The sequence below is a fragment of the Ranitomeya imitator genome, chromosome 3 (genome assembly GCF_032444005.1).
Source record: "Ranitomeya imitator isolate aRanImi1 chromosome 3, aRanImi1.pri, whole genome shotgun sequence".
Taxonomy (NCBI): domain Eukaryota; kingdom Metazoa; phylum Chordata; class Amphibia; order Anura; family Dendrobatidae; genus Ranitomeya; species Ranitomeya imitator.
In genome coordinates, this window is record NC_091284.1 from 781,760,371 (window position 1) to 781,787,258 (window position 26,888).

At 45.9% G+C, this 26,888-nt stretch overlaps 1 protein-coding gene across 1 annotated transcript in view; it reads right to left on the minus strand.

The window, feature by feature from the left end:
- Positions 1-221: 221 nt before the first annotated feature.
- Positions 222-26,888, minus strand: part of GUCY1A2 (guanylate cyclase 1 soluble subunit alpha 2) — a 370,353-nt gene continuing 343,686 nt past the window's right edge. The window contains exon 8 of the mRNA XM_069759124.1: positions 222-508. Coding sequence (XP_069615225.1) covers positions 301-508 — 208 coding nt within the window. The 3' untranslated portion in view covers positions 222-300. The remainder of the gene's footprint in view (positions 509-26,888) is intronic.

Here is a 26,888-nt window from a genome sequence, read left to right on the forward strand (position 1 = left end):
CTGAACGTTTTGTAGACTCCTAGATCGGATATTTTGGGGTGAGATGGTTTATTGTTCAAGTGGAAACACCAGGGAAGGAATTTGGGCTTCTATCCTCCACGCTGGGTTCCCGACACCCGTGACTCACCACCAAAATAGGTAATTATTGCCTGGCGTGATGCAGAGTTCTCACTGTTGTGTTCTTTGCTGTTAATGGCACAGTAGATTCTCTACACTTCTGTCTTGACCCATTTAAGGGCTTGTGCTTTTTTTTTTTCTTTTTTTTTTTCTTTTTAAATAGTCTTTGATCTGTAGAAGGTTTCATACGCTCGTTTCCCTAAGGTACATAGTGCCGATGTTGTACGAAACTTTTCTCATTCTGACAGTTGTTAAAGGATGCTTTGGCTGTTTCGGGCCTTTTTCCATCTCCAAGAAATAACAGATCCCAGGAATTTCCTTTGGAAAGTTTTCTGGAAGCTCCTCACGTGACCGAGGAATAAATTGGAAAGATTCTTCTCCATTCAAATGCCTGCAGAGAGAAGAGCGCACAAGATGAAGGTACAGATTGGGGTTGGAAAACACGTTGATGATTGTAGATCATTCTATTTTTCCAATGTGAGTTGTAAATAGACTGAACGGTGGCTTCCCAATGTATTCACCCCCTTGGCTTTTTACCTATTTTGTTACATGACAACCTGCGATTCATTATTGTTTTTAATCCAACTTGTGTGTGATGCATCAGCCCCCTAAATAAAATAGGCTAAGTTGGTGAACTGAAGTGAGAAAAAAATCTAGGCATAAATTCAATTTATGGATCAAGTAACTAAAAATTGCCATGTGCATATACATTCACCCCTTTTGAGATGAAGCCCCTAAACATTTCTGGTGCAAGTAATTACCTTCATAAAGTCATTGTTAGGACTGGCGGAACGCACCAAGAAAGATGCGTTCGCAGTCCGGGGTCCACCGTGCAGGAGAAACCCTGCTGCTAGTAAATAGCAGACTATATGGCGGTACACTAAAGTATATACACGTGGGTTCAACCTCACCCAGCGTGAAGGGAGCAATCCTGCTGCGTCACAGGATCGCGGCACCGCACCTAAAGCGCGAGCGAGCAGTCAGCGTACTTAACCCCAACTGGGATTGAAGTCCGATTAGACCCTCGCTGGCACTACACCACAACTGGGTGTGTAAGGAAACTAAGAATAAATATATAAATGCACAGGAGTGCGAGCAATGCCGCACTGACGGACGCCACCAACCACACTGGCTTGGGTATGGAAAGCGCAAGGCAAGCGCACGGCGCCGTACAGGCGGACACAGCAAGAGGACGCTGCAATGTGTGTTTCGTGCTGTTGGACACGTCGGGCGCTAGATAGCAAACATACACCTTCCGCGAACAGACATTCAATAGGGAGGGTATTTAAAGAGCGACTTTCACTCACAACACACACACATATTTACAAGACAATACTAGCGCATGGCCGTGCGGTCATGCGCAGTTTATATAGTTGCAGCACAGGAAGTGGCCACAGGACTTTTGCCCTTCCAAGACCTGTCAAGAGGACCAATGGAATGTGCCGCAGAGCCTGAGCACATGACCCTCGATCTCCAACGGGAGATCTTACCCTGGGCATGCTCAGTATGCGCAGACAAGGACTTAGTCCCAGAGAAGTCCGCTCGCTGCTGACCAGTACTGGCTTTAATGGCAGAGACTGGAGAAACAGCAGTAACTCTCAGAACAGAGTGAGAATGAGCAAGACGCTGGGACCGACGTCTTTGCTGAGCAGACTCCACTGCGGCTGGACAAGAATGGGAGACCGCAGCGGAGGTGGCTCGAGATTCCCCCTGTGCAGAAGCGGGAACTCGACCCCTAACATTACCCCCCCTCCTTGGGCCTCGCTACGTTCGAAGGCAGCAATGAGCTGCGGAGCCCGGATGTGCTCAGCAGGCTCCCAGGATTTATCCTCAGGACCGTAACCCCTCCAGTCCACCAAATAAAATTTTTTGCCACGAACCACCTTGAGCCCCAAGATAGCGTTCACCTCGTAATCATCCGTAGACGAACCCGACGTCCCAGTAGAAGACTCAGAAAACCGGGACATGTAGACGGGCTTAAGGAGGGACACATGAAAGGTGTCGGTGATACCTAGGCGTGGAGGAAGGGCCAGACGGTAAACCACAGGATTAACCTGTTCGAGGACCTTAAAAGGACCTAAGTAGCGAGGTGCAAACTTGGTAGACTCAACTCGCAGCCTGATGTTACGGGCGGAGAGCCACACCAAATCACCAGGAGCAAAGGTTGGAGCGGGGCACCGATGTGCGTCGGCGGAGGACCTCATTCTCTCCTTGGAAGCCCGAATGGCATCCTGAGTGCGATCCCAAATGTCCCGTGCCTCCACAGCCCAGTCTGCCACCCTGGAATCGGCGGAAGACACGGGCATGGGCACAGGTACCCGCGGATGCTGACCATAGTTAAGGAGGAATGGGGTCTGTCCAGTGGAGTCAGCTACAGCATTGTTAAGAGCAAACTCCGCCCACGGTAGCAAAGATGCCCAGTCATCTTGCTTAGCAGAGACAAAATGTCGCAGATATGTGACCAAGGTCTGGTTGGCTCTCTCCACCAACCCATTCGTCTCGGGATGATATGCCGAAGAGAGATTTAACTCAATAGTGAGAAGATGACAAAGCTCTCTCCAGAACCGAGACGCAAACTGGGGACCCCGATCACTGACAATTTTGTCTGGCATACCGTGAAGACGGAAGATGTGTTTAATAAACAACGCTGCCAAGGCCCGTGCAGAAGGTAGCCGAGGAAGCGGCACCAAATGCACCATTTTAGAAAAATGGTCGGTGATTACCCAAATAATGGTACAGCCACGAGACTTGGGCAGACCCACCACAAAGTCCATCCCGACCATCTCCCAGGGCCTGTCTGCCACCGGCAGAGGGTATAACAACCCAGCTGGCCGTTGACAGAGAGACTTATTCTTGGCACAAGAGACACATGCCCGAACGTAGTCTCCGACGTCACGAACCATATGTGGCCACCAGTACATTCTCGCCAGCAACTCTGATGTCCTCTTTGCCCCAAAGTATCCACCCACTCTGGACGAATGAGCCCAGGAGAGAACCTCCGGTCGCAAATTGATGGGAACAAAAGTCTTGCCCGGAGGCACAGACTCAAGCGAAACCGGAGCTATGGTTCTCAGAATCTCCGAAGGGACAATGAGCCGAGGCTCGTCCTCCTCCTCCTCAGTTGACACAAGGGAGCGAGAGAGAGCGTCAGCACGAATGTTCTTCTCTCCGGCGATATAATGTAGAGTAAAGTGGAACCGGGAGAAAAACAAGGACCATCTGGCCTGACGAGAATTCAGCCGCTGGGCTGTCTGCAAATAGACCAAATTCTTGTGGTCCGTGAAGACTTGGAATGGGAACCGAGCACCCTCCAAGAGATGTCTCCACTCCGAAAAGGCCAACTTCATTGCCAGCAACTCCCTATCCCCGATGGAGTAATTTCTCTCCGCTGGTGTGAAGGTCTTTGAGAAGAAGAAGCATGGGTGCTTCCGACCTTGAGCATCCTTTTGATAGAGGACTGCTCGAGCACCAACGGATGAGGCATCCACCTCCATAAGGAATGGCTTATCTACATCGGGACGATGTAAGATGGGAGCGCTAGCAAAATGGGACTTTATAGAAGCGAAGGCCTTGGAGACCCCTTCGGACCACAATTTGGGATTCGCTCCCTTCTTGGTGAGGGATACCAAGGGAGCTACCAAAGTTGAGAAGTGGGGGATGAACGGACGATAGTAATTTATGAACCCCATAAAGCGCTGCACCGCTTTAAGAGAATGGGGTTCCTGCCAGTCCATCACTGCCTGTAGTTTGGCAGGATCCATAGCCAATCCCTGGGCCGAGATGATATAGCCCAGGAAAGGTAAGGACTCCTGCTCAAACACACACTTCTCCAACTTTGCATATAAGGAATTCGCCCATAGGAGTTCGAACACTCTGCCAACATCTCTCCGGTGGGAGTCAATATCTGGAGAGAAGATGAGAATATCATCCAGATAGACTACAACCGAGGTGGAAAGCATATCCCGGAAGATATCGTTGACAAAGTCCTGAAAAACGGCTGGGGCATTACAGAGCCCGAAGGGCATCACCAGGTACTCATAGTGCCCATCCCTGGTATTGAAAGCCGTTTTCCATTCGTCCCCCTCACGGATACGAATCAGATTATAGGCACCCCGCAGATCTAATTTGGTGAATATCTTAGCTCCCCTTAGCCTGTCAAAGAGCTCCGATATCAGGGGCAACGGGTATTTATTTTTAATGGTGATAGCATTGAGACCCCTGTAATCGATGCAAGGACGTAACTCCCCGTTCTTCTTCTGTACGAAGAAGAATCCTGCCCCTGCCGGAGACACCGACTTCCTTATAAACCCTCTTGCCAAATTCTCCTGAATGTATTGAGACATAGCCTCCGTCTCTGAGAGAGAGAGGGGATATACTCTTCCCCGAGGAGGTTCAGCTCCAGGCAAGAGGTCTATAGGACAGTCGTAGGGGCGATGAGGCGGTAGGGTCTCAGCAGCCTTCTTAGAGAATACGTCTGCATAGCACCAATAGCACCTAGGAAGAGATGAAAGGTCTGCGGGTACCTCAGTAGTAGAAACCTGTAGACACTCACTCACACACCTGCCCATACAAGACTTACTCCAACCCAATATTCTCCCTGAGGACCACTCAATATGTGGAGAGTGGAAACGGAGCCAGGGTATTCCCAGCAAAATCTCATCCATTCCCTCGGGAAGAACAAGAAGGGAAATAATCTCCTGGTGGGAAGGGGACATGGACAGCGTGAACGGAACTGTCTGGTGTGTGATCTGCAGTGGAAGTGTCGCCCCATTCACAACTCTAACTGTAACTTGTTTGGCGAGCATGACTAGTGGTATAGCATGGCGTAGAGCAAAAGCAGAGGACATGAAGTTTCCCTCTGCTCCTGAATCCACACAAAGCTCGACTGTTAGAGTGGAGGAGCCTAACAGGATTGTCCCTTTAAAGGACAGTTTGGAGGAAAATGCTGCTGTGTCTAGTGAACCTCCCCCAATGGTTACTAGACGCGATCGTCTTCCCGACCGCCGCGGACATTTATTGGCGTAATGTCCAAGTTGATGACAGTTTTTACAAACCACGGGTACTCGAGCGGCCTGAGACTTAGGTCCCGCTCGAGAAACCTCCATGGCCTCATGGGAATCTGACGCCAAGACAGGAGATTCAAGAGGTCTGGCGAAGGTAGGAGCCAGCCGAAACCTCTGCCTACACTGGGTCCGCTCCAACCTCCGCTCGTGAAAACGGAGGTCGATGCGGGTAGATACTGAAATAAGTTCCTCCAGTGTGGCGGGTATCTCCCTGGTGGCCAAGGCGTCCTTCACATGGTCTGCCAGTCCCCTCCAGAACACCGGAATAAGAACTTTGTCTGCCCACTCTAACTCAGAAGCTAGAGTCCGGAACTGGATGGCAAACTGGCTGACCACGGACATGCCCTGAATAATAGTCAACAACTGGAGCGCGGTATCGTGGGTAACACGAGGTCCTAAAAAGACCTGCTTCAGAGTGTCCAAGAAGAGAGGAGCACTCTGTACCACACGATCATCTCGCTCCCAAAGTGGCGTTGCCCACTCCAACGCCCTGCCCGACAAGAGAGATAGAATAAATCCCACTCTCGCCCGTTCCGTAGGGAAACGTGACGCCAGGAGCTCAAGATGTATGGAGCACTGGCTTACGAATCCGCGACATTGTTTACTGTCGCCAGCAAACTTGTCAGGAAGCGGGAGACGGGATAAAGTCGGAGCAGGGGTGGCAGCGGACAAACTGGCTGCGGCTACACTAGCAGCCTGAACAGCTACAGCAGTGACATCCACAGCTGAGGTTGTACGCTCAAGAGCTGCCAACCTTCCCTCCAGCTGCTGGATGTACCTCTGTAAACGCTGGTCGTCCGCCATTTACTAGCCAGACCCTGGCGCTAGTATTCTGTTAGGACTGGCGGAACGCACCAAGAAAGATGCGTTCGCAGTCCGGGGTCCACCGTGCAGGAGAAACCCTGCTGCTAGTAAATAGCAGACTATATGGCGGTACACTAAAGTATATACACGTGGGTTCAACCTCACCCAGCGTGAAGGGAGCAATCCTGCTGCGTCACAGGATCGCGGCACCGCACCTAAAGCGCGAGCGAGCAGTCAGCGTACTTAACCCCAACTGGGATTGAAGTCCGATTAGACCCTCGCTGGCACTACACCACAACTGGGTGTGTAAGGAAACTAAGAATAAATATATAAATGCACAGGAGTGCGAGCAATGCCGCACTGACGGACGCCACCAACCACACTGGCTTGGGTATGGAAAGCGCAAGGCAAGCGCACGGCGCCGTACAGGCGGACACAGCAAGAGGACGCTGCAATGTGGGTTTCGTGCTGTTGGACACGTCGGGCGCTAGATAGCAAACATACACCTTCCGCGAACAGACATTCAATAGGGAGGGTATTTAAAGAGCGACTTTCACTCACAACACGCACACATATTTACAAGACAATACTAGCGCATGGCCGTGCGGTCATGCGCAGTTTATATAGTTGCAGCACAGGAAGTGGCCACAGGACTTTTGCCCTTCCAAGACCTGTCAAGAGGACCAATGGAATGTGCCGCAGAGCCTGAGCACATGACCCTCGATCTCCAACGGGAGATCTTACCCTGGGCATGCTCAGTATGCGCAGACAAGGACTTAGTCCCAGAGAAGTCCGCTCGCTGCTGACCAGTACTGGCTTTAATGGCAGAGACTGGAGAAACAGCAGTAACTCTCAGAACAGAGTGAGAATGAGCAAGACGCTGGGACCGACGTCTTTGCTGAGCAGACTCCACTGCGGCTGGACAAGAATGGGAGACCGCAGCGGAGGTGGCTCGAGATTCCCCCTGTGCAGAAGCGGGAACTCGACCCCTAACAGTCATATGCTTAGAGAGAGGTGGTCCACCTGTGTGCACCTAAATGTCACATGCCTGTCAGTATATACACTTTACCTTTTCTGAAAGGCCACAGAGGCTGCAACACCATTAACAAGAGGAACCACTAACCAAACACCATGAAACAAGAGGAACCACTAACCAAACACCATGAAGACCAATTAGATCTCCAAACAAGTCACAGACAAAGCTGTTGCAAAATAATAGTTAGGGTTAGGTCATAAAAACAATATCCCAATCTCTCATGATCCCCCGGAGAATAATCAAATCCATTATCATCAAATGGAAAGAATATGATACCACAACAAACCTGCCAAGAGAGGGCCGCCCACCAAAACTTTCAGCCCGGGCAAGGAGGGCATTAATCAGAAAGGCAACACAGAGACCAAAGGTAACCCTGAAGGAGCTGCAGAGTTCTCAAGCAGAGACTGGAGAATCTGTCCATAGGACGACAATAAGCCGTACACTCCATAAAGGTGGCCTTTATGGAAGACTGGGCAGAAAAAAAAACTTTACTTACAAAAATTGTAAGGCTCGTTTTTGAGTTTGCCAAAATATATGTGGGAAACTTCCCAAATGTATGGAGGAAGGTGCTGTAGTGAATTTTTTGGCCATCAAGGTGAATGCTATGCCTAGGGTTAAACCAATACAGCTCTTGACCACAAGAACATCATCCCCACAGTGAAGCATGGTGGTGGCAGCATCATGCTGTGAGGATGTTTTTTGTTAGTAGGGACAGGGAAAGTGGTCAGAGTCGGGGGGAAGATGGATGGTACGAAATACAGGAAAATACCAGGATACAGTCTGTCAGTGATTTAAGACTGGTACGGATGTTCATCTTCAAACAAGACAATGAACCCAAAGCATACTGCTAAAACAACACACTACTGGTTTAAGGGGAAAAGTGTAAATGGCCTAGTCAAAGCCCACACCTTAGTCCAATTGAGAGTCTGTGGTGACTGGTGAGACTTGAAGATTGCTATTCACCAGAGGACACAATCAAGCTTGACGGAGCTGGAGCAGTTTTTCCTTGAGGAATGAGCAAAAATCCCAGTGGCAAGATGTGGAAAGCTTATAGAGACTTATCCAAAGAGACTTGCAGCTGTAATTGTCACCAATGGAGGCTCTACAATGTACTGACTTTAGGGGGGTGACTAGTTATGCACACTGAGGTTTTCAGTAATTTTGTCCTATTTGTTGTTTGCTTCACAAAAAAGAAGAAAACTAAATCTTCACAATTATAGGCATGTTCTTTACATGAACTGATGCAAACCTTAAAAAAAACAGTGAAATTCCAGATTGTGAGGTAGGAAAGCACAAAAAATGCCAAGGGGTTGAATACTTTTTGCAAGCCACCTTATGCTTAGGGCCTGTTTTGGTATTGCATTTATACCTTTCTTTGTCTAGCTTTTGGTGTTTTACACCTTTTTTTCACTTGTGCCTAATTCATTTAATTGGTACCTTTTGCAAAGTCACCTTTTTATAAATTTGCCAGTTTTATTTTTTTTTTTTCAGTTTGCAGGGTTTGGGGTTTCCAGATGTTTTTGCCTGATTTACCATTTGTTACTTATGAAAAACTTTGAGCAAATTGTACTCCAGTCCCCAACCCCAGAATTTTATATGTAATAGACTTTTTTTTGCAGCATTTGGCAAAACATGCACCTCTTTGAGCTAAAAAGTGGCAAAAAAGTTTAAAGACAAAAATCAAAATCATATTTGAATGTGAAGAAAATGCATGAACTGTGTGAGACATTTTGCTGAAGTATTCCAGGCGAAAATGCAAGAGTCAACTAACACAAGGCAACAAAAAAGAAAAGTGACTTTAAAAAACAAATGCTTGATCGGGGCCACTGTATTTCAGGGTGTACAGGATACAAATCAAAATCTTTTGCATTGAAATAAATATTATTTCCCATTAGGCTCTCGAAATTCATCCAATCCTGCGCATGCTTACATCTTGCAAAGTGGGGCACTACAATATGGATATGCAATTTCTTAATGGAAATGTAGGAGTTAATTTTAAGATCCTTGGTGGGGCGTTCAGTGTTGTCCATCATACCAATGGTCCAGTGGTTACTTACTTTTCTAAGCTCTAAAATTGTCCTAGCTCAGCTGTGATCCTTACAGTATTCCTTACACTGCCCAAGACAATCAGGTTTACCTTAACATTAACCCATACACGGGCCATGCAAATAAAAATACTAGGATTAATCCCCCTAATATATAGACCATCATGGATGTAACCAATAACCTTCCCTGAGCTAGTGATAGATGTGGTTTACTGCGATTTGTCTTAATGCTATGTGATCCTGCATTTTTAGCTGCTATATCGTCCAGTCATTGCAAAGTTATGAATTGTTGTAATATACTTCAATACCTTATTTTGCTTATTTCTTTCTCAATTACTTAGCGGCAATGTGGCAAAGCTGTTTTAATACCTAGTTCCTTTAAACTTTGCTTTCAACTTTTGCTCAGCAATTTCGTTACACTATAATGAAACGATTAAAGTATGTTAATTCTCCTGTCTAAGTAAAGAAGAAGGGAGCAGATAGACTAAGACAGGGAAAGTCCTGTACTCTGATAGTGTAAATATAGTGGACTGATCATGCAGGGAAGCAGATGAAAGGAGCTTCTAAAGGAGCAGGAACTAAGCATTGGAACAGCACTTCAGAATAGTGTTTGGGAGAGAAGGAAGCAAAATAATGTAATGATATACAGTACAAAACAGCATCAACTCCTCTTTGTACACTAGTACTTCAATAGGAGGAAAATTATTCTGTTAGGGGGAAAAAGTTGTTAGATGTGCTCTTCTACATGACTTCTATGTATGCCCCTAAATGTCACCCATATTCTGTTCAAATCTATTGAAAAACAAACTGAAATATTTTCATTTTGAAAAATAAAGAACTAAAACCATAATGCTGCATAAATATGCAAACCCTTAAAGTGGTAGTCCACTACCCTAATTCAGTTACTGATTTTACGCTATATTTGTGATATTTCTGTTTTTCTTTTTTAATAAATTTGCAATAATTACTACATTTCGGGGTTTTTTTTCAGTTAAGGCGTGGTGCAGATTGTACATTAATGAGAAAAATAAATAAACTTTTTTGAATTTACCAAATGGCTGCAATTAAACGAAGAGTGAAAAATGTAAAGGGGTCTGAATACTTTCCGTACCCACTGTATATCAATACATTCATTTATCTTTCAACAGGAACAGTGTGAGCGCTGCTGAATGGAGGCACGCCCACCAAACCGGCAAGCCACACCCATTCATGCTGCAGCCACACCCATCCATCAGTTTCCAGAGTCTGGAAATGAGGGAGAATCTGAGGTGACGTCACAGAAAGTCAGGAGATTCTCAGCAAGAGATCATGTGACCAGAAGAACAGCTCAGGTTATAGCAGGATTTGGCAAAGCATGGTGTTTAGTGAAGTGCTTATCTATGGTGGTTAGTTCACATGAAAAGGACACGTAAAGTAGGGGCCAATCACATTAATACTTTGTTGAAGTACCCCAATAAGCTAAGACAGCATTAAGCCTTTTTGTAGGGGGTGCTTATTAACTTGCTAAATTTAGAATGAGCAATCTTGCCCACTCTTTCTTGCAGTAGCTCCAAATCTGTCAGATTGTGAGGGCGTGCACACTGTGTGTAGCGCCCTCTTCAGGACCGTCTGCTGTATGCAGTGCCCCCTTCAGGGGCGTACACTGTGTGCAGCGCCCTCTTCAGGGCCATCCACTGTGTGCAATGCCCTCTTCAGGGCCATCCACTGTGTGTAGCACCCTCTTCAGGGCCATCCACTGTGTGTAGCACTCTCTTCAGGGCCATTCACTGTGTGTAGCACCCTCTTCAGGGGCCTCCACTATGTGCAGCACCCTCTTCAGGGCCATGCACTGTGTGTAGCACTCTCTTCAGGGCCATTCACTGTGTGTAGCACCCTCTTCAGGGGCCTCCACTATGTGCAGCACCCTCTTCAGGGGTGTCCACTATGTGCAGCACCCTCTTGAGGGGAGTCCACTATGTGCAGTGCCCTCTTCAGGGGCATCCACTATGTGCAGCACTCTCTTCAGGGCATCCACTGTGTATAGCACCCTCTTCAGGGGCGTCCACTATATGCAGTGCCTTCTTCAGGGGCGTCCACTATGTGCAGCACCCTCTTCAGGGGTGTCCACTATATGCAGCACCCTCTTCAGGGGTGTCCACTGTATGCAGTGCCCTCTTCAGGGGCGTCCACTGTGTGCAGAGCCCTCTTCAGTGCCATCCACTATGTGCAGTGCCCTCTTCAGGGCCGTCCATTGTGTGCAGTGCCCTCTTCAGGGCCATCCACTGTGTGTAGCACTCTCTTCAGGGCCATTAACTGTGTAGCACCCTCTTCAGGGGCGTCCACTATGTGCAGCACCCTCTTCTGGGATGTCCACTATGTGCAGCACCCTCTTGAGGGGCGTCCACTATGTGCAGTGCCCTCTTCAGGGGCGTCCACTATGTGCAGCACTCTCTTCAGGGGCATCCACTATGTGTAGCACCCTCTTCAGGGGCGTGCACTATGTGCAGTGACTTCTTCAGGGGCAATTACTGTATGCAGTGCCCTTTTCAGGGGTGTCCACTGTATGCAGCGCCCTCTTCAGGGCCGTCCACTGTGTGCAGCGCCCTCTTCAGCGGCATCCACTGTGTGCAGCACCCTCTTCAGGGCCATCCACTGTGCAGCTCCCTCTTCAGGGCCATCCACTGTGTGCAGTGCCCTGTTCAGGGGCATCCATTGTGTATAGCACCCTCTTCAGGGGCATCCACTATATGCAGTGCCTTCTTCAGGGGCGTCCACTATGTGCAGCACCCTCTTCAGGGGTGTCCACTATATGCAGCACCCTCTTCAGGGGTGTCCACTGTATGCAGTGCCCTCTTCAGGGGCGTCCACTGTGTGCAGAGCCCTCTTCAGTGCCATCCACTGTGTGCAGTGCCCTCTTCAGGGCCATCCATTGTGTGCAGTGCCCTCTTCAGGGCCATCCACTGTGTGTAGCACTCTCTTTGGGGCCATTCACTGTGTGCAGCGCCCTCTTCAATGGCGTCCACTGTGTGCAGCACCCTCTTCAGGGCCATCCACTGTGTGCAGCGCCCTCTTCAGGGCCATCCACTGTGCAGTGCCCTCTTCAGTTCCATCCACTGTGTGCAGAGCCCTCTTCAGTGCCATCCACTGTGTGCAGTGCCCCCTTCAGGGCCATCCACTGTGTGCAGCGCCCTCTTCAGGGCCATCCACTGGGTGCAGAGCCCTCTTCAGTGCCATCCACTGTGTGCAGTGCCCTCTTCAGGGCCGTCCATTGTGTGCAGTGCCCTCTTCAGGGCCATCCACTGTGTGTAGCACTCTCTTCGGGGCCATTCACTGTGTGCAGCTCCCTCTTCAGCGGCATTCACTGTGTGCAGCACCCTCTCCAGGGCCATCCACTGTGTGCAGCGCCCTCTCCAGGGCCATCCACTGTGTGCAGTGCCCTCTTCAGGGCCATCCACTGTATGCAGTGCCCTATTCAGGGGCATCCACAATTTTTTAAATTAGATCCAGGTCTGGGCTCTGGCTGGGCCATTCCAAAACCAGTATCTTCTGGAATAACTATTGTTTTGTTAATTTGAAGGTATGCTTATTGGCTTGTTGCCAACTCACCTCACTTATTTCACATATTGCTTAGCAGTAGAAATAGTGGGGAAAAAAGGTTGTTGTTAACCAGTTAAAGACCAGAGCATTTACCCCTGTACCATTTTTGAGTTTTTTTCCATATGTGCCGTTTATAGAGCTGCAAGATTTTTTTCCCCTTTGCATATTCAAGTCATTTTTTTCATGATGCAAGGGGCCTAATTTTTTTATTTGCAAACTCTCATTTTTATTTTTTTGGGGCAATAACTCAGGCATCCTTTTCTACCTTTCCCTCCTTTTCTCTCCCTTAAAAAGATTATCAAAAGAGACCCATGCGGGGAGCATTTAAACTTTTACATACTTTTTGTCTTCTTTGATTTTCACTGTAACTTGGGCTGGTATAAAAGCCCCAGTTACAATGGAAATTCAGCATCCTGGCTAACGAGCAGAGCTGACTTGGTCTTCTAGGATCCAGCAACTGCTTCTCCCTCCATACTCTCAACATAACCACTGGGTCCGGAGGAGTAAGAGCTTTCAGTGCTTCCTATACTGTATACATAGTACTTGCTCAGTAATGTGTATATAGTGATCGAGAACGCAGAAATGGTAACAAGCCTTCACTGCATTCTCTATGGGGAGTCTGGCTGTGTCTGACAGCTGCTCTTCCACAACTGTATGACTTTGTGCAGCTGTTACACTATGCAGTGACGTTTTAGAACGTTAGCGTAGAGTATCATGTGGAAGCATATAGTCTATGGGCGATCCAGAAATAATTCAGGGATCATAGTAGCATAGTTATTAAGGTTGAAGGAAGACTTTAAATCCATCTAGTTCATCCCATAGCCTAACCTAACATGCCCTAACATGTTGATCCAGAGGAAGGCAAAAAAAACCTTGTGGAAAACAGTAAGCTCCACATTAGGGGAAAAATTCCTTCCTGACTCCACATACGGCAATCAGACTAGTTCCCTGGATCAACACCCTAACAAGGAATCTAGTGTATATACCCTGTAACATTATACTTTTCAAGAAAGGCATCCAGTCCCCTCTTAAATTTAAATAATGAATCACTCATTACAACATCATACGGCAGAGAGTTCCATGGTCTCACTGCTCTTACAGTAAAGAATCCGCGTCTGTTATTATGCTTAAACCTTCTTTCCTCCAGACGTAGATGATGCCTCCTTGTCCCTGTCTCAGGTCTATGATTAAAAAGATCATCAGAAAGGTCTTTGTACTGTCCCCTCATATATTTATACATTAAAATAAGATCACCCCTTAGCCTTCATTTTTCCAAACTAAATAGCCCCAAGTGTAATAACCTATCTTGGTATTGCAGACCCCCCAGTCCTCTAATAACCTTGGTCGCTCTTCTCTGCACCCGCTCCAGTTAAGCTATGTCTTTCTTATACACCGGAAACCAGAACTGTACACAGTATTCTAAGTGTGGTCGAACTAGTGACTTGTATAGAGGTAAAATTATGTTCTCCTCATGAGCATCTATGCCTCTTTTAATGCATCCCATTATTTTATTTGCCTTTGTAGCAGCTGCCTGACACTGGCCACTAAATGTGAGTTTGTCATCCACCCATACACCCAGGTCTTTTTCATTGACGGTTTTGCCCAGAGTTTTAGAATTAAGCACATAGTTATACATCTTATTACTTCTACCCAAGTGCATGACCTTACATTTATCCCCATCAAAGCTCATAAATCATCCTGTAATCTAAAATTGTCCTCATCTGTATTGATTACCCTGCAGAGTTTAGTGTCATCTGCAAATATTGAAATTCTGCTCTGTATGCCGCCTACAAGGTCATTAATAAATATGTTAAAAAGAAGAGGGCCCAATACTGACCCCTGTGGTACTCCACTGCTAACCGCGACCCAGTCCGAATGTGCTCTATTAATAACCACCCTTTGTTTCCTATCCCTGAGCCAGCTCTTAACCCACTTATACATATTTTCCCCTATCCCCATTATTCTCATTTTATGTATCAACCTTTTGTGTGGCACCGTATCAAAAGCTTTTGAAAAGTCCATATACACTACATCCACTGGGTTCCCTTGGTCCAGTCCGGAACTTACCTCTTCATAGAAGCTGATCAGATTAGTCTGACATGAACAGTCCCTAGTAAACCCGTGCTGATACTGGGTCATGAGGTTATTCCTCTTCAGATACTCCAGTATAGCATCCCTTAGAATGCCCTCCAGGATTTTACCCACAGTAGAGGTTAAGCTTACTGACCTATAATTTCAGAGTTCAGTTTTTGTCCCCTTTTTGAATATTGGCACCACATTTGCTATACGCCAGTCCTGTGGTACAGACCCTGTTATTATGGAGTCTTTAAAGATTAAAAATAATGGTCTATCAATGACTGTTCTTAATTCCTGCAGTACTCGGGGGTGTATCCCATCGTTCTAAGAAGTGAACAGTCCTTAAATTCATTGGTTGATTTCCCTAGAAAAATGTAATGAAGCTTCGCACAGAAATATCTAACGGAACAGTGAGAAGAATATGTCCCGCTTTCATCTAAAATCAGCATAATGCACAGATTATCATCTACATACAGTCGGGGGGGGAGATATTTGGGGATTTGGAGGAGTCAGAGAACAATACTAAAAGTAGAGGTAATTAGAGGCCCCCCTTGTGCTATATTCTCACCATGGGACATAGAAGCAAAATAAAAGAGCAATTAGCTTGGTGAAAAATCATTAGTATTCATCCTTTTAAAGAAGTGCTATAATTATCTGTAATATGAGCAATTGTTGTAGTCTCACAGCTGAAGGCTATGACGGTGTGGAAAGTAAAGTCTTCTGGAAATGGTTTCCTGCTCAGAATAACAATAAATATATTGTTCTACATCCCATAGACCTGTTATCAGGATAAAACACTTTTTTACATGTTCTCATTGTGTGTTATGGTGTCATATCAGTTTACATTTCATATTGGCCTCATGAGGCAGAACTATCTATAAGATAAACATGATGTAAATGTACTGTAAATCACTTTTTGGGGTGGTTTAGCTTTAACTGGATTGTCTCATCTTATTAACTGGTTAAAATTGCAAAATGCTTGTAAAAACAAGTAACTTTCCACTTTACCTCTCATTTGGGAGCATGGCTTAGCGTGCATGCGGTGAGGAGGTGTGTCCCGAGAACTCCCGCTACACTCATTCTGAAAGACACACCCTGAGGAACAATTGTGGGGAGAAATGACTCCTATCTAATGGCTAATGGTTCCTGGAGGCTAGAAGTGATTTTTTTCGGGCAACGTTGGTGAAGATGACCCGAAGCAGAAAGATCAGCAGGCAGGGCAGAGCGGCACCATCAGGCATACAGGATGGCGCCCATGAGTTCTGTGGCCGGAGGTAGAGAGGTGTAGGAGGAGAGGCATCGGCCAGACTGGAGCAACACGCACATAGAGCATTAACCCATAGCCCAAAGAAATGGAGGTCAGTAACTGGCGCACAGGGGAACAACATAATGTCCCACAAATTATCCAGATTTGCTGCATTAGTTCATGAAGAGGAGAAGAATGGGGAGGATGCCCCTCATGATACAGCATCAAACTCCCAAGTACACAATAATGTAGAGCTGATTTCCAAACATGCAGATCACCCCTGGAGTAAAATCCCTAACTTTTGAGCACGGTTAAATGAAATTCCACCCTGGCTACGCTAACAGGCCAGGTAGGCTATATTCAGGAGACCATTATGACAATCCGTCATGATACGCAAACTGCTGTGAAGGGAAGAGAGAGTGAGCTGGAGGATGCCCTTCCCCTGCCCACAGGGACATGCAAAATCACAAGCAAGCAGTTGCCTCTTTAAAGGCCAAGATTAATGATGCAGCTTTAATGGCCAAGACTGATGATCTGGAAAATATCAGACTGGTGGGGATCCCTGAAAATGTGGAAGGGAGGGATCCGGATGGCTTTTTTGAAAAGTGGCTGCTAGATAGCTTTAATAAAGAAGTCCTCACTCCTCTGTTTGTAGTGGAAAGTGCGCACAGAGTTCCTACGAGACCCGGCCCAGTGGGCAAACCTCCTAAAGCTATCCTGATCAAAATCCTGTACTATAAAGTTCAGGCTATCATACTGAGGAAGGTGTGGGATAAGCAGGACATATCACCTGGAAAGCAGAGTATATTTTTTTCTGGACTTCTATGTACATAAACATTAATGAGGACAGAAGAATGAGGACACTAGCGCTGCTATATTGCATGATTTATCCAGCAAAATTGGGAGTGATTGTGGTGGGTTCAACCTATTTTTTCGATTCCCCTAAAGACACTCAGAGATGGCTGGACTCTAACGAACGGCAGGTCCAACAGGATGCGCCACAAGCTAAAGGGGCTGAAATGATTCCAATTCTTGAGAAAGTAGAGTGATTAAAGTCTATGTCACATATCCTTCCTCCCTGACATGTTCAAGGTGGAAGTTGTGAGTATTAGTATCTTACCGTTAATAACGCAATATAAGCAAGCGAAATGGTTTATCTTTAGTGTGGCGGCCCAATGTAGGAGACAATTAATTCAGAATATTTTGATTTCTGTTTCTTTTTATTGTGGAGCATGCTGGGTTGTCGGGGGGAGCCTATCTGTGGCGCAAACCTGCTAAAGTCTGGATTATATGGTGGGTAAAATATCTGAAATGGATGACTTTGACAATGATAGTTGCATTTATTCACTACCTTAGTAAATGGGTGTAACAGTTAATTTTATATCTTAACCAATATGTCACAATGGCGCTGAGCACGTGTGCCAGAAAAACAAAGCAGCAGGTAACCGGGCTGGTGTGGCGTGAACACCAGCCTGTGTGTCAGTGAAAATACGATGCAAAGAAAAAGATTACCGCGCTGAGAGGCACTTGCAGATGTCCGAATGATCCTGTGTGTGATGGGCAAGATGGCGTAGGAACTTCCTCCCCACTGTCCGTTCGTGCCTGATGCGGGAGCGTCCTCCCCAAGGCTGAAGAATTCACGACCCCTAACTGCTGGAACCACCGCGGTGCGCCTCGGCCGATGGCGCCGCTGTCAGGGTAGCGTGGTGATTTTATATCTTGTGTGAAGCAGCAATGTCCTTGCTGTGCAGTGAGAAGGCAGTGACCCAGATAAAGGTTCAAAATAAAGTCTTGTTTATTTTACAGCATACTCACAAGCAGAAAAAAGTAAACAAGTCCTTCGGTACGCAGCCCGGAAAAACAAAGACAGTCCACAATCAGTTGCCATGAACGTACTACACCACTGTATACGCTGGGGTGTCAGGCTTTTAGACTCTGCCTGGCCAGAGTTGCTCCACACGGAAAGAGCTCCTCATAAACCTCCTGCTAGGTCTGATTCCAAGACCAGACTGACACACCCAAACTCTCTTGCAGGGTTTTGTTTTCCTTTCCTCCAGATTCTATGGCCATGGGCCACTTATAAGATCTGGGCTGGAGGAAACGGACCGGCCCCACTACTTTCCTGCAGTCCGTTTAAAAAATAAAAGCCCATACTGGGTTTCCTGAATAATTTCTGGGTCAAATAACTTGACCCAGTTCACACTCACTTTTATTCTTCCCTGTGTCTCACAGGCAACCTGCTGTGAGCACAGGGCACTCCAGCGGATCTAATATGCTTCTGAGCACATCCTGGGGGACACATAGGGACCCTCACATATGACACCGGTCACTGCCTCACACTTGGAATATAAGAGGTTTGAGAGACACAAAATTGGAATATGTCAAATAGATGGCAATAATGGGGGTATAGAGTCAGTACGAGTTTGCAGATAGCAAACATGTATAAGGCACAGCAGACAGCTGTGGGCTGATATTAATAGGATGGGAAGGTCCATGGATATTGGCTCCTTGCTAGCCTAATAAGACCAGCCCCAGAGATGGCACATCCTTTAGATGTGCCAATTGCGGGTCTTTCCGATTGCACTTGTGCGGTGGCAATTGGGGTAATAGATTTTGGGGTTGATGTCAGCTGTGTAATGTCACTGGCGTCAAGCCCAGGGGTTAGTAAGCTGACATCAACCCCATAAATTATTACCCTGATTACCACTGCACCAGAGGCTATATGTGCAAGAATAACCAAAATACTGTATCAGACAAAAAAAACCATAGCAAAACACTGATTGGCAATAATTACTACATCAGTGGAAGAGGTTGTCTTAAGTCTTGTTGCAAGGCTCGTTAAAGGGTCGATATTCACTTTTAGCATTGCTCCATCCAATTGTTGGACTCAGAGACAAAGTACTTTTCATTCTGAAGACGCAACTTACATATTTAAATTCCTAGCTTGGCACTCTCTGCAAGGAGAAACATTCCCCCTTAGACTTATAGCCAAAAGCATTAATTTGTTTGATTTTTTTTTTTTACAAAATGTTGCGTTGCATGGAAAAGTTTCTGAATGTGAAGTACTGAGTTGCATCTCCTAATGTACTAAATATTCAATTTTAGAAAATATTTAAGTATGCCGGTTAATATAATTCAGGTTTTTTTTGTGGTTTCCTAAAGTGTGGATATTTTCTTCAGCTCTATGGTTGTCTCTCTGTTAAAACGGTTAATCCTTTTAGAAAACCATGCCAATGAGCAAATTGCAGGACGCCTCACTGTTAGGACCACCACCAGCAATCAGCTTTACAACTTTATGTATAGGTGTTCCCATGTGAAATAAAGCAATACATGGTGCCCTGTGACATAAATCGGTTATCTGTCTAGTACGTGACAAACCCCCTGATCAGCTGTCGATAAGTAATGGAGGTTTTAAATGAGGACCTCTATTAGCTCATGGATATGATCAAAATGTGAGTAGAATTGAGCAAAAAGATTGATTTTTGTCTAGTGGCCACATCAGAGGTCTGTGAGTGCAGGACTGAAGAATTATGAATCTTGCTGCCCCTATTTTAATTAGTAGACCGCTGCAATATTATTATGTTGTGATGCACACATGATCCATCAGTGATTTACTAATGAGAAGAGGCCCCAGGAATTTCATAGGAAATAGGAAGTTCACAGAGCTCTGGTTCCAGCGGCCACTGGCTACTAATTTGCCCATTGGATTAGGGCGCTGAGGATCTTTTTGCTTACTGTATTTTTCGGACTAAAAAATGTGCCGGACCATAAGACGCACCCCAAATTTTCAGAAGGAAAATAGGGGAAAAAAATGTGTCAAATGGGGGTCTGTCTTACAGTCTGAATTCAGCTTACCAGGGAAGGGATCAGCACAGGTGAAGGAGTGGTCACAGGAGTTGTTCGGTTGTCGTCCAGGCTGGTGCAGTGGCCTCCGGGAAATCCGTGGCACTCTGTGGGGTGGCTGTGCCATGTGGGGTGGCTGTGCTCTGTGGGGTGGCTGTGCTCTGTGGGGCGGCAGGGCTCTGTGGGGCGGTGGGGCTCTGTGGGGTGGCTGTGCCATGTGGGGTGGCTGTGCTCTGTGGGGCGGCAAGGCTCTGTGGGACAGCTGTGCTCTGTGGGGGGCTGTGGTGTGGTGGTGGCGGTGCTCTGTGGTGCAGCAGCGGCGGGGCTCTGTGCTGCGTGTGGGGCACCGCCGGCATTTTGCCAAAGCCCGAAAGCCCCCGCAGCTCCATTGCTGCGATGCGGTGGCCTCCAGTAAAATGGCTGCCGGGGGTGGCGCATGCTCAGATTCAGATCTCGGCAACGAGATCTCATCCCAAGATCTCATTGCCGAGATCTGAATCTAATCATGCGTCACCCCTGGTGGCCATTTTCCCAGAGGCCTCTGCATCGCAGAAATGGATGTGAAGGGGCCTCCGGGCTTTGACGAAATGTCAGTGGAGCCCCGCAGCACCAGAGAGCCCCACCACTGCCACACCACAGAGCATCGCTACCGCCGCACCACACCTGCACCAGCCTGGGAAAGGGGCTGCATTGGTACTGCCACCACCGGGACCGCCGCCACAGGATTTGTAAGTATATTCCGATCATAAGACGCTCCCCCATTTTCCACCAAAGTTTTTTGGGGAAAAAGTGCACCTTATGGTCCGAAAAAATATGGTATCTCCAAATATGAGAGGATATAAAAAAGGTACAAACAAACCTACTACACAATACCACAATGAAATAAAGTCAGATATATCCTAAGCACAAACATTTGTTTCCACATATGGCAAAGTCTAGATAAAAAGTTGTAAGATGGGTCGTCACAAAAACTTAGTTTATTAAAAATGTGAAAGAGTTTTCCACTGCGATGATTTGTTTTACCTATTCTGAATGAAGATAAGTTATCAATATCAGATTGGTGGGGGTCTGACACCGCTCTCACTGTTAACATCTACTTGTAGGGCACCGTTGAGGCTGGTAAAAGGTGTTCGGTGTGGGGTGTCAGATCCTGGTCGATTTAATAATTATGGGTCATCAATATGATTGTTGTGGAAGACCTTTTTTAATGTAGATAGATCACAAACCAAAATGATTATTTTTTAGAAATATCACAATATAACCCTTAAATGTTTAGACAGTGTAACACCTTTACGGAGAAAGAACAAAAATCATGTTTTTCATTTTCCTTTCTGAAGAAATATAGAGAGTTTTGCAATCACGTCTGGAACATTTTCACTTTCTGGTGATGAAAATTGATTGCTTTGGTAGAGTGTCCTACTTAATCTCTTCAATCATGTCTTATAAAGCAGAAACATGATCAAGACATACATTTTCTGAAAGTGCTGAGAAAAGTTGAAGATGTTAACTCATTGTGTAAAAATGTTGCCAATGGAATAGAATTGGAGACTTTGGTTGCTTCTTTTGCATTTCGTTTGATGCTGATCTTTAGTCTTGATTTTGGAAGTCTACCATCCCCTCTGAACTATTAATTTAATGCCACCAAATCTAGGATTATCACTAGATGAATCTAGATCCCTAGGCACCAAAGTCATAACTGACCTTCTGTCAATCCCATCCAATGAAGCAGATGGATCTGGATAAGTTGGAAACTTGGGCCGAGAGGTGGCAGATGCGATTTAACAATGATAAATGTAAGGTTATACACATGGGAAGAAGGAATCAATATCACCATTACACACTGAATGGGAAACCACTGGGTAAATCTGACATGGAGAAGGACTTGGGGATCCTAGTTAATGATAAACTTACCTGGAGCAGCCAGTGCCAGGCAGCGGCTGCCAAGGCAAAAGAATCATGGGGTGCATTAAAAGAGGTTTGGATAGTGGATACACATGATGAGAGCATTATATTGCCTCTGTACAAATCCCTGGTTAGACTGCACATGGAGTACTGTGTCCAGTTTGGGGCACTGGTGCTCAGGAAGGATATAATGGAACTAGAGCGCGTACAAAGGAGGGCAACAAAATTAATAAAGGGGATGGGGAAACTACAATAACCAGAGAGATTAGCAAAATTAGGATTATTTAGTCTAGAAAAAAACAACTGAGGGTCGATCTAATAACCATTCATAAGTATATAAGGGGACAATACAAATATCTCTCCAAGGATCTGTTTATACAAAGGAAGGTAACGATCACAAGGGGGCATTCTCCGCTTCTGGAGGAGAGAAGATTTTTCCACCAACATAGAAGAGGATTCTTTACTGTTAGGGCAGTGAGAATCTAGAATTGCTTGCCTGAGGAGGTGGTGATGGCGAACTCAGTTGAGGGGTTCAAGAGAGTCCTGGATGTCTTCCTGGAGTGTAATGCAGCGCCCCAGGGTCTTGGTTGTTGCAGTAATACCATTCTCCTCTAGGGGGAGTGATATTATGCTTGGAGGCAAAGAAGTACAACTGCATCCAAGTATCACAAACATGCAACACATTTCGCACTCCAGGCCACCAGGGGGAGCTCTGCTCCTATTTATTAGGGCACTCCTCACACTTAGGTAAAACTGGTTGCTTGGGGAGGAAGTTAGTCAGTTGCTGGCTGAGCTTCGCTCAGGTACTTGGTCCCTGACAGGGGTGGGATCCTGTCAGAGATCGAGACAGAAGGACACGGAACTGTGCATGCCCTGAGAGCTGCAGCTTCTAGGAAGAGACACTGAAGGAGAACTGTATTGCAAAGAGGGTGAAAGAAGTTGTAGCAAAGGAGTGGATTCCAGGAGGGGAACAGCCCTACACAGGCTGCCTCCTTCTGAGGCGCAGGATCCCGGTAGCCGGAACACCGAGGGAGCAACTATCCTTTATGCCTTGCTCCAGAGACCAGCAAGACAGCTAATTTCACGTTACCTTTCTGCCCCCAAAACCCAGGAGGCAAGGTAGCACCCCTTAGAGGCTGGGGCATGATAGAGTCCCTGTAAAACGGTCCAAGCCCCCGGTCATACGGGTTTGTTATATCCATCTGGGGACAGAGAGAGAGACATAACATCTACAACATCTGTGAGGACCTTATGAGAAGCTTAGCAGTAAGGGACTACAACACCATGGTGCTAGAGGAAGGCTACTGATTTCTACCTGGACAAGGGGACTCTGGACTTGCCTACAAACCGGCCGGACTCTGTCTGCTCTGTGATCTGGTGCTCTGGACTGTGGATGCTGAAGTCTTCAGTAAAGGTAAAGAGATTGCAACCTTGTGTCCTCATTCATCTCTGCACCTCTCACCACCCACCATCTACATACTGGGAAGCCCTGGGGACATACTTCACCTGTGGGAAGATATACCATCTAGCTGCCATAACATCACCCCAGCGGACCCCGTAAAGCAATGTCGGTCACCCTGACCGAATACCACAGGTGGTGTCATGAACATTTCCCCTTTAAAGAAGTTTCCCTTTTTACACAGATGTCCCAGGGTCACGGACCGGGTCAGCCACCGTGACATCCCCCTGTGAACCGAAGGACCCAGTACCGAGTACCCCACTGCCCTTCAGTCACTCCAGTAACAATATTGCATCTTGCAGTTATTAGGTTCTTTAGAAGGACGTAAATCTGGGGATTTATTCTGACGAAATATAGGCTGAACTGGATGGACAAATGTCTTTTTTCGGCCTTGCTAACTATGTTACTATGTTAAGTTTCTTATAGCTCTATGGAGTTACTCAGTCCCAGTTTGAATCTGTCCAGGATTGCCTGATTCTGACATTGGGCCTGACCATGCCCAATGGACACTGCATCTGTTTTTACAAGCGTGTGACCATACCTTTAACTCAATTCCATTTACATTAACTGCCTCCTTCAACCTTTCTACCAATAAAAATGTTTATTTGAGAATTTAGGAAGGTGACTCCTCTATATAAGTAACAAGTCAGATCTCCATCCCCTCCTAAACTGCTGTCATAACTTTACATAATTCGATTCCTGGATCCCAAGAATGTTCTTTATGTGTCAGACACTTATACATTAATTCTGAAAAAATAAGTTATAAATGCAAATCAGCCAAGACTAGTCCAGTGGGGCATTGATTCCCCCGGACAAGTCAGGCTTCGGATATTATAATTATGCCCAGGAGCATGTGACTAACATCCACCATTCAAACAACATCACCGTCAGAGCTCAACAAATCTTGTGCATAAGTCCAATGTTCTGCCTCATCATGCACAATGAAGTCAGGTGTATGCTTCTCCCCTTCATCGGTACACTGCTCAGCTGGATACCGCAACCTATCCTGGCCAGTCCTGGCTTATTTGCATATTTTTAAGACTTAGTGTATACTACATAAAAGACCTTCTTATACTCCAAGAATAGACTTTTATAAAGGTATGTTGGTGGTTTAGGAGCACGTATTTGCCTTTAAGTAGGAACAGGATGACACAGGTCTAAGTGATCTACCCTTGGCAACCCGTTATTAAGAGAGGAAACATCGGAGCATACATTTCCTTTTAAATTGCAGTAAATATAGCAATTTGCAAAGGTATTAAACATGTTTGAAAAAAATCCTGCAAAGTCAGAATGCTTTCAATGATACAAGTATTAATAGTTAGTGATGAGCGAGTGTACCATAGTTCCATTATCAATACAGGCATACAACGGGTTTTTTTTCCAGCAGGTGGTGGTAGAAGGCCATCCCGGATTACAGATCTTGCAAACAACCAAATCGGCTGGAATTACCCACTGACAAGGTTAAACTGATGATAGATAATTTCCAGAGATTGGATGACCTTTGTAAGGTTGAAATCCAACATACTATAGACATAATATTTTTTAAAAATATCTAATTAAAAATATCGTTTCAAGGGGCCTTGGAATGCAATTTTCCTCTACATTTAAGGATGATAATTAGCTAACTAAAGATTGGGAACGATATATGCAGTGATGCTCCCAGGGTATGATCGGAAGAATAATACATAGAAGAGAAAGCATAGCAGTATGTGCATTAAAGGGAACCTGTCACCCCCAAAATCGAAGATGAGCTAAGCCCACCAGCATCAGGGGCTTATCTACAGCATTCTGGATTGCTGTAGATAAGCCCCCAATGTATCCTGAAAGATGAGAAAAAAAGGTTAGATTATACTCACTTGGGCGTGTGGTCCGATCCGATGGGCGTCGCGATAACGTCCTCTTCTTGTCTTCACGCTGCGGCTCCGGCACAGGCGTACTTTGTCTGCCCTGGTGAGGGCAGAGCAAAGTACTGCAGTGCGCAGGTGCTGGGAAAGGTCAGAGAGGCCAAGGACCTGCGCACTGCAGTACTTTGCTCTGCCCTCAACAGGGCAGACAATGTATGCCTGCGCTGGAGCCACAGTGTGAAGACAAGAAGATGAGTCATCCTATGAAGATAGGAGGCCCCGGACCGGACCGCGACGCCCATTGGATCTGACTGCCCCTGGGTGAGTATAACCTAACCTCTTTTTCTCATATTTCAGGATACATCGGGGGCTTATCTACAGCATTCCACAATGCTGTAGATAAGCCCCTGATGCTGGTGGGCTTAGCTCTTCTTCGATTTTGGGGGTGACAGGTTCCCTTTAATTGATGCCAGGGAAATCAAAGATAAACTATTAGAATACAGTGATTTCCTGGAATACAATCAGGTTGACAGATCTGTATTCACAGGACTCAATTTAGAGTCTAAAATCATCCAAAAAAAAAAGCGAAAAAGCAAATCAGAGATTATGAGGACTATAAATCGTGTCACATTTTCATTTGGCAATATAGCAGCAAGTCATGAACACCAACAAGTGAATTGGTGGATATATCTGAAAATACCAATACCAAGTCCTTGGTAAAGGTGGAATTTGTGAAAAAATTGCTGACACAATATGGCATATCTAAAAAGGGAAAATTTTATGGTAACAACTATTGAAATAATAATTTTACTTACAAAAGCAATATCAAAGGCAATGGCTATTATACTCGAGTTACATTTAACTCTAGCAGAAACATTGGGAAGAGCGATTTATCAATCACCAATTCGAAGTTATTATTATTATTTATTATTATAGCGCCATTTATTCCATGGCGCTTTACATGTGAGGAGGGGTATACATAATTCCTAACGTTTTATCGCTCTGTAAAGGGATACTTAAGACTAATCCCCAAAATCCCCAAAAAAATCCCCCCCCCCAAAAAAAAAAAACCCCAAAGAAATTTTTATTAAATATCTAAAAGGACACCAACCTGTGGCTGCACCAAACAAAACAAAACAAAAACACACCGTGAAAAATCTAGTGTATGGGGGAAAGATAGTCCCTAGATCGTATCTATACTGGTCGCTGCCTACCAGCGGGGATTGGCGCCCTAGGGGGAACGTTATGGCGCCCCCGCTCCGCGACGGCTTGCCCTAGGATCCCTAGATAGCCCTAGTATTACCAATGGGTCCCTCTACCCACACAATGATGATAATGTACTAAAGGTACCCCTAATAGGCTAGACAAATGACACACCTATATATATAGGGAATCCTAAGCCCCAACACCATGAATATAAAAACAAAAATGAGAACATGCAGTAGGCTATTGACGAGCATACAAGATACATATGAAGCACCAAATCGATCCAACTTGGATACGAAGATTCTTTGTGCTAATAGCTACAATTCACCTATGTGGTGGGTCACAATCAATGTCAAATCTTCCAGATTCATTAATAGGTCACAAAATGGGCCACCTGCCCGATGAAAAGTGACCTGTCATGCATAGATAGGTGCCGATACTGTATGCAACACAGAGAAACCCCTGTCAACATCAACAGTGCCGTATATGAAACAGAAAGACCCCTTTCAACATCACTTGATCATGTATGAAGCTGCACAGATAGTACTCATCCATAGGTGCCGTGCCGTCAGCCCACTGTCATTAACCGCCTCAACGCGTTTCGCCCCTCTGGCTCATCAGGAGGCCCGATACATTTGTCATGTGTCTCGATAATAAAGGATGAAGGTATA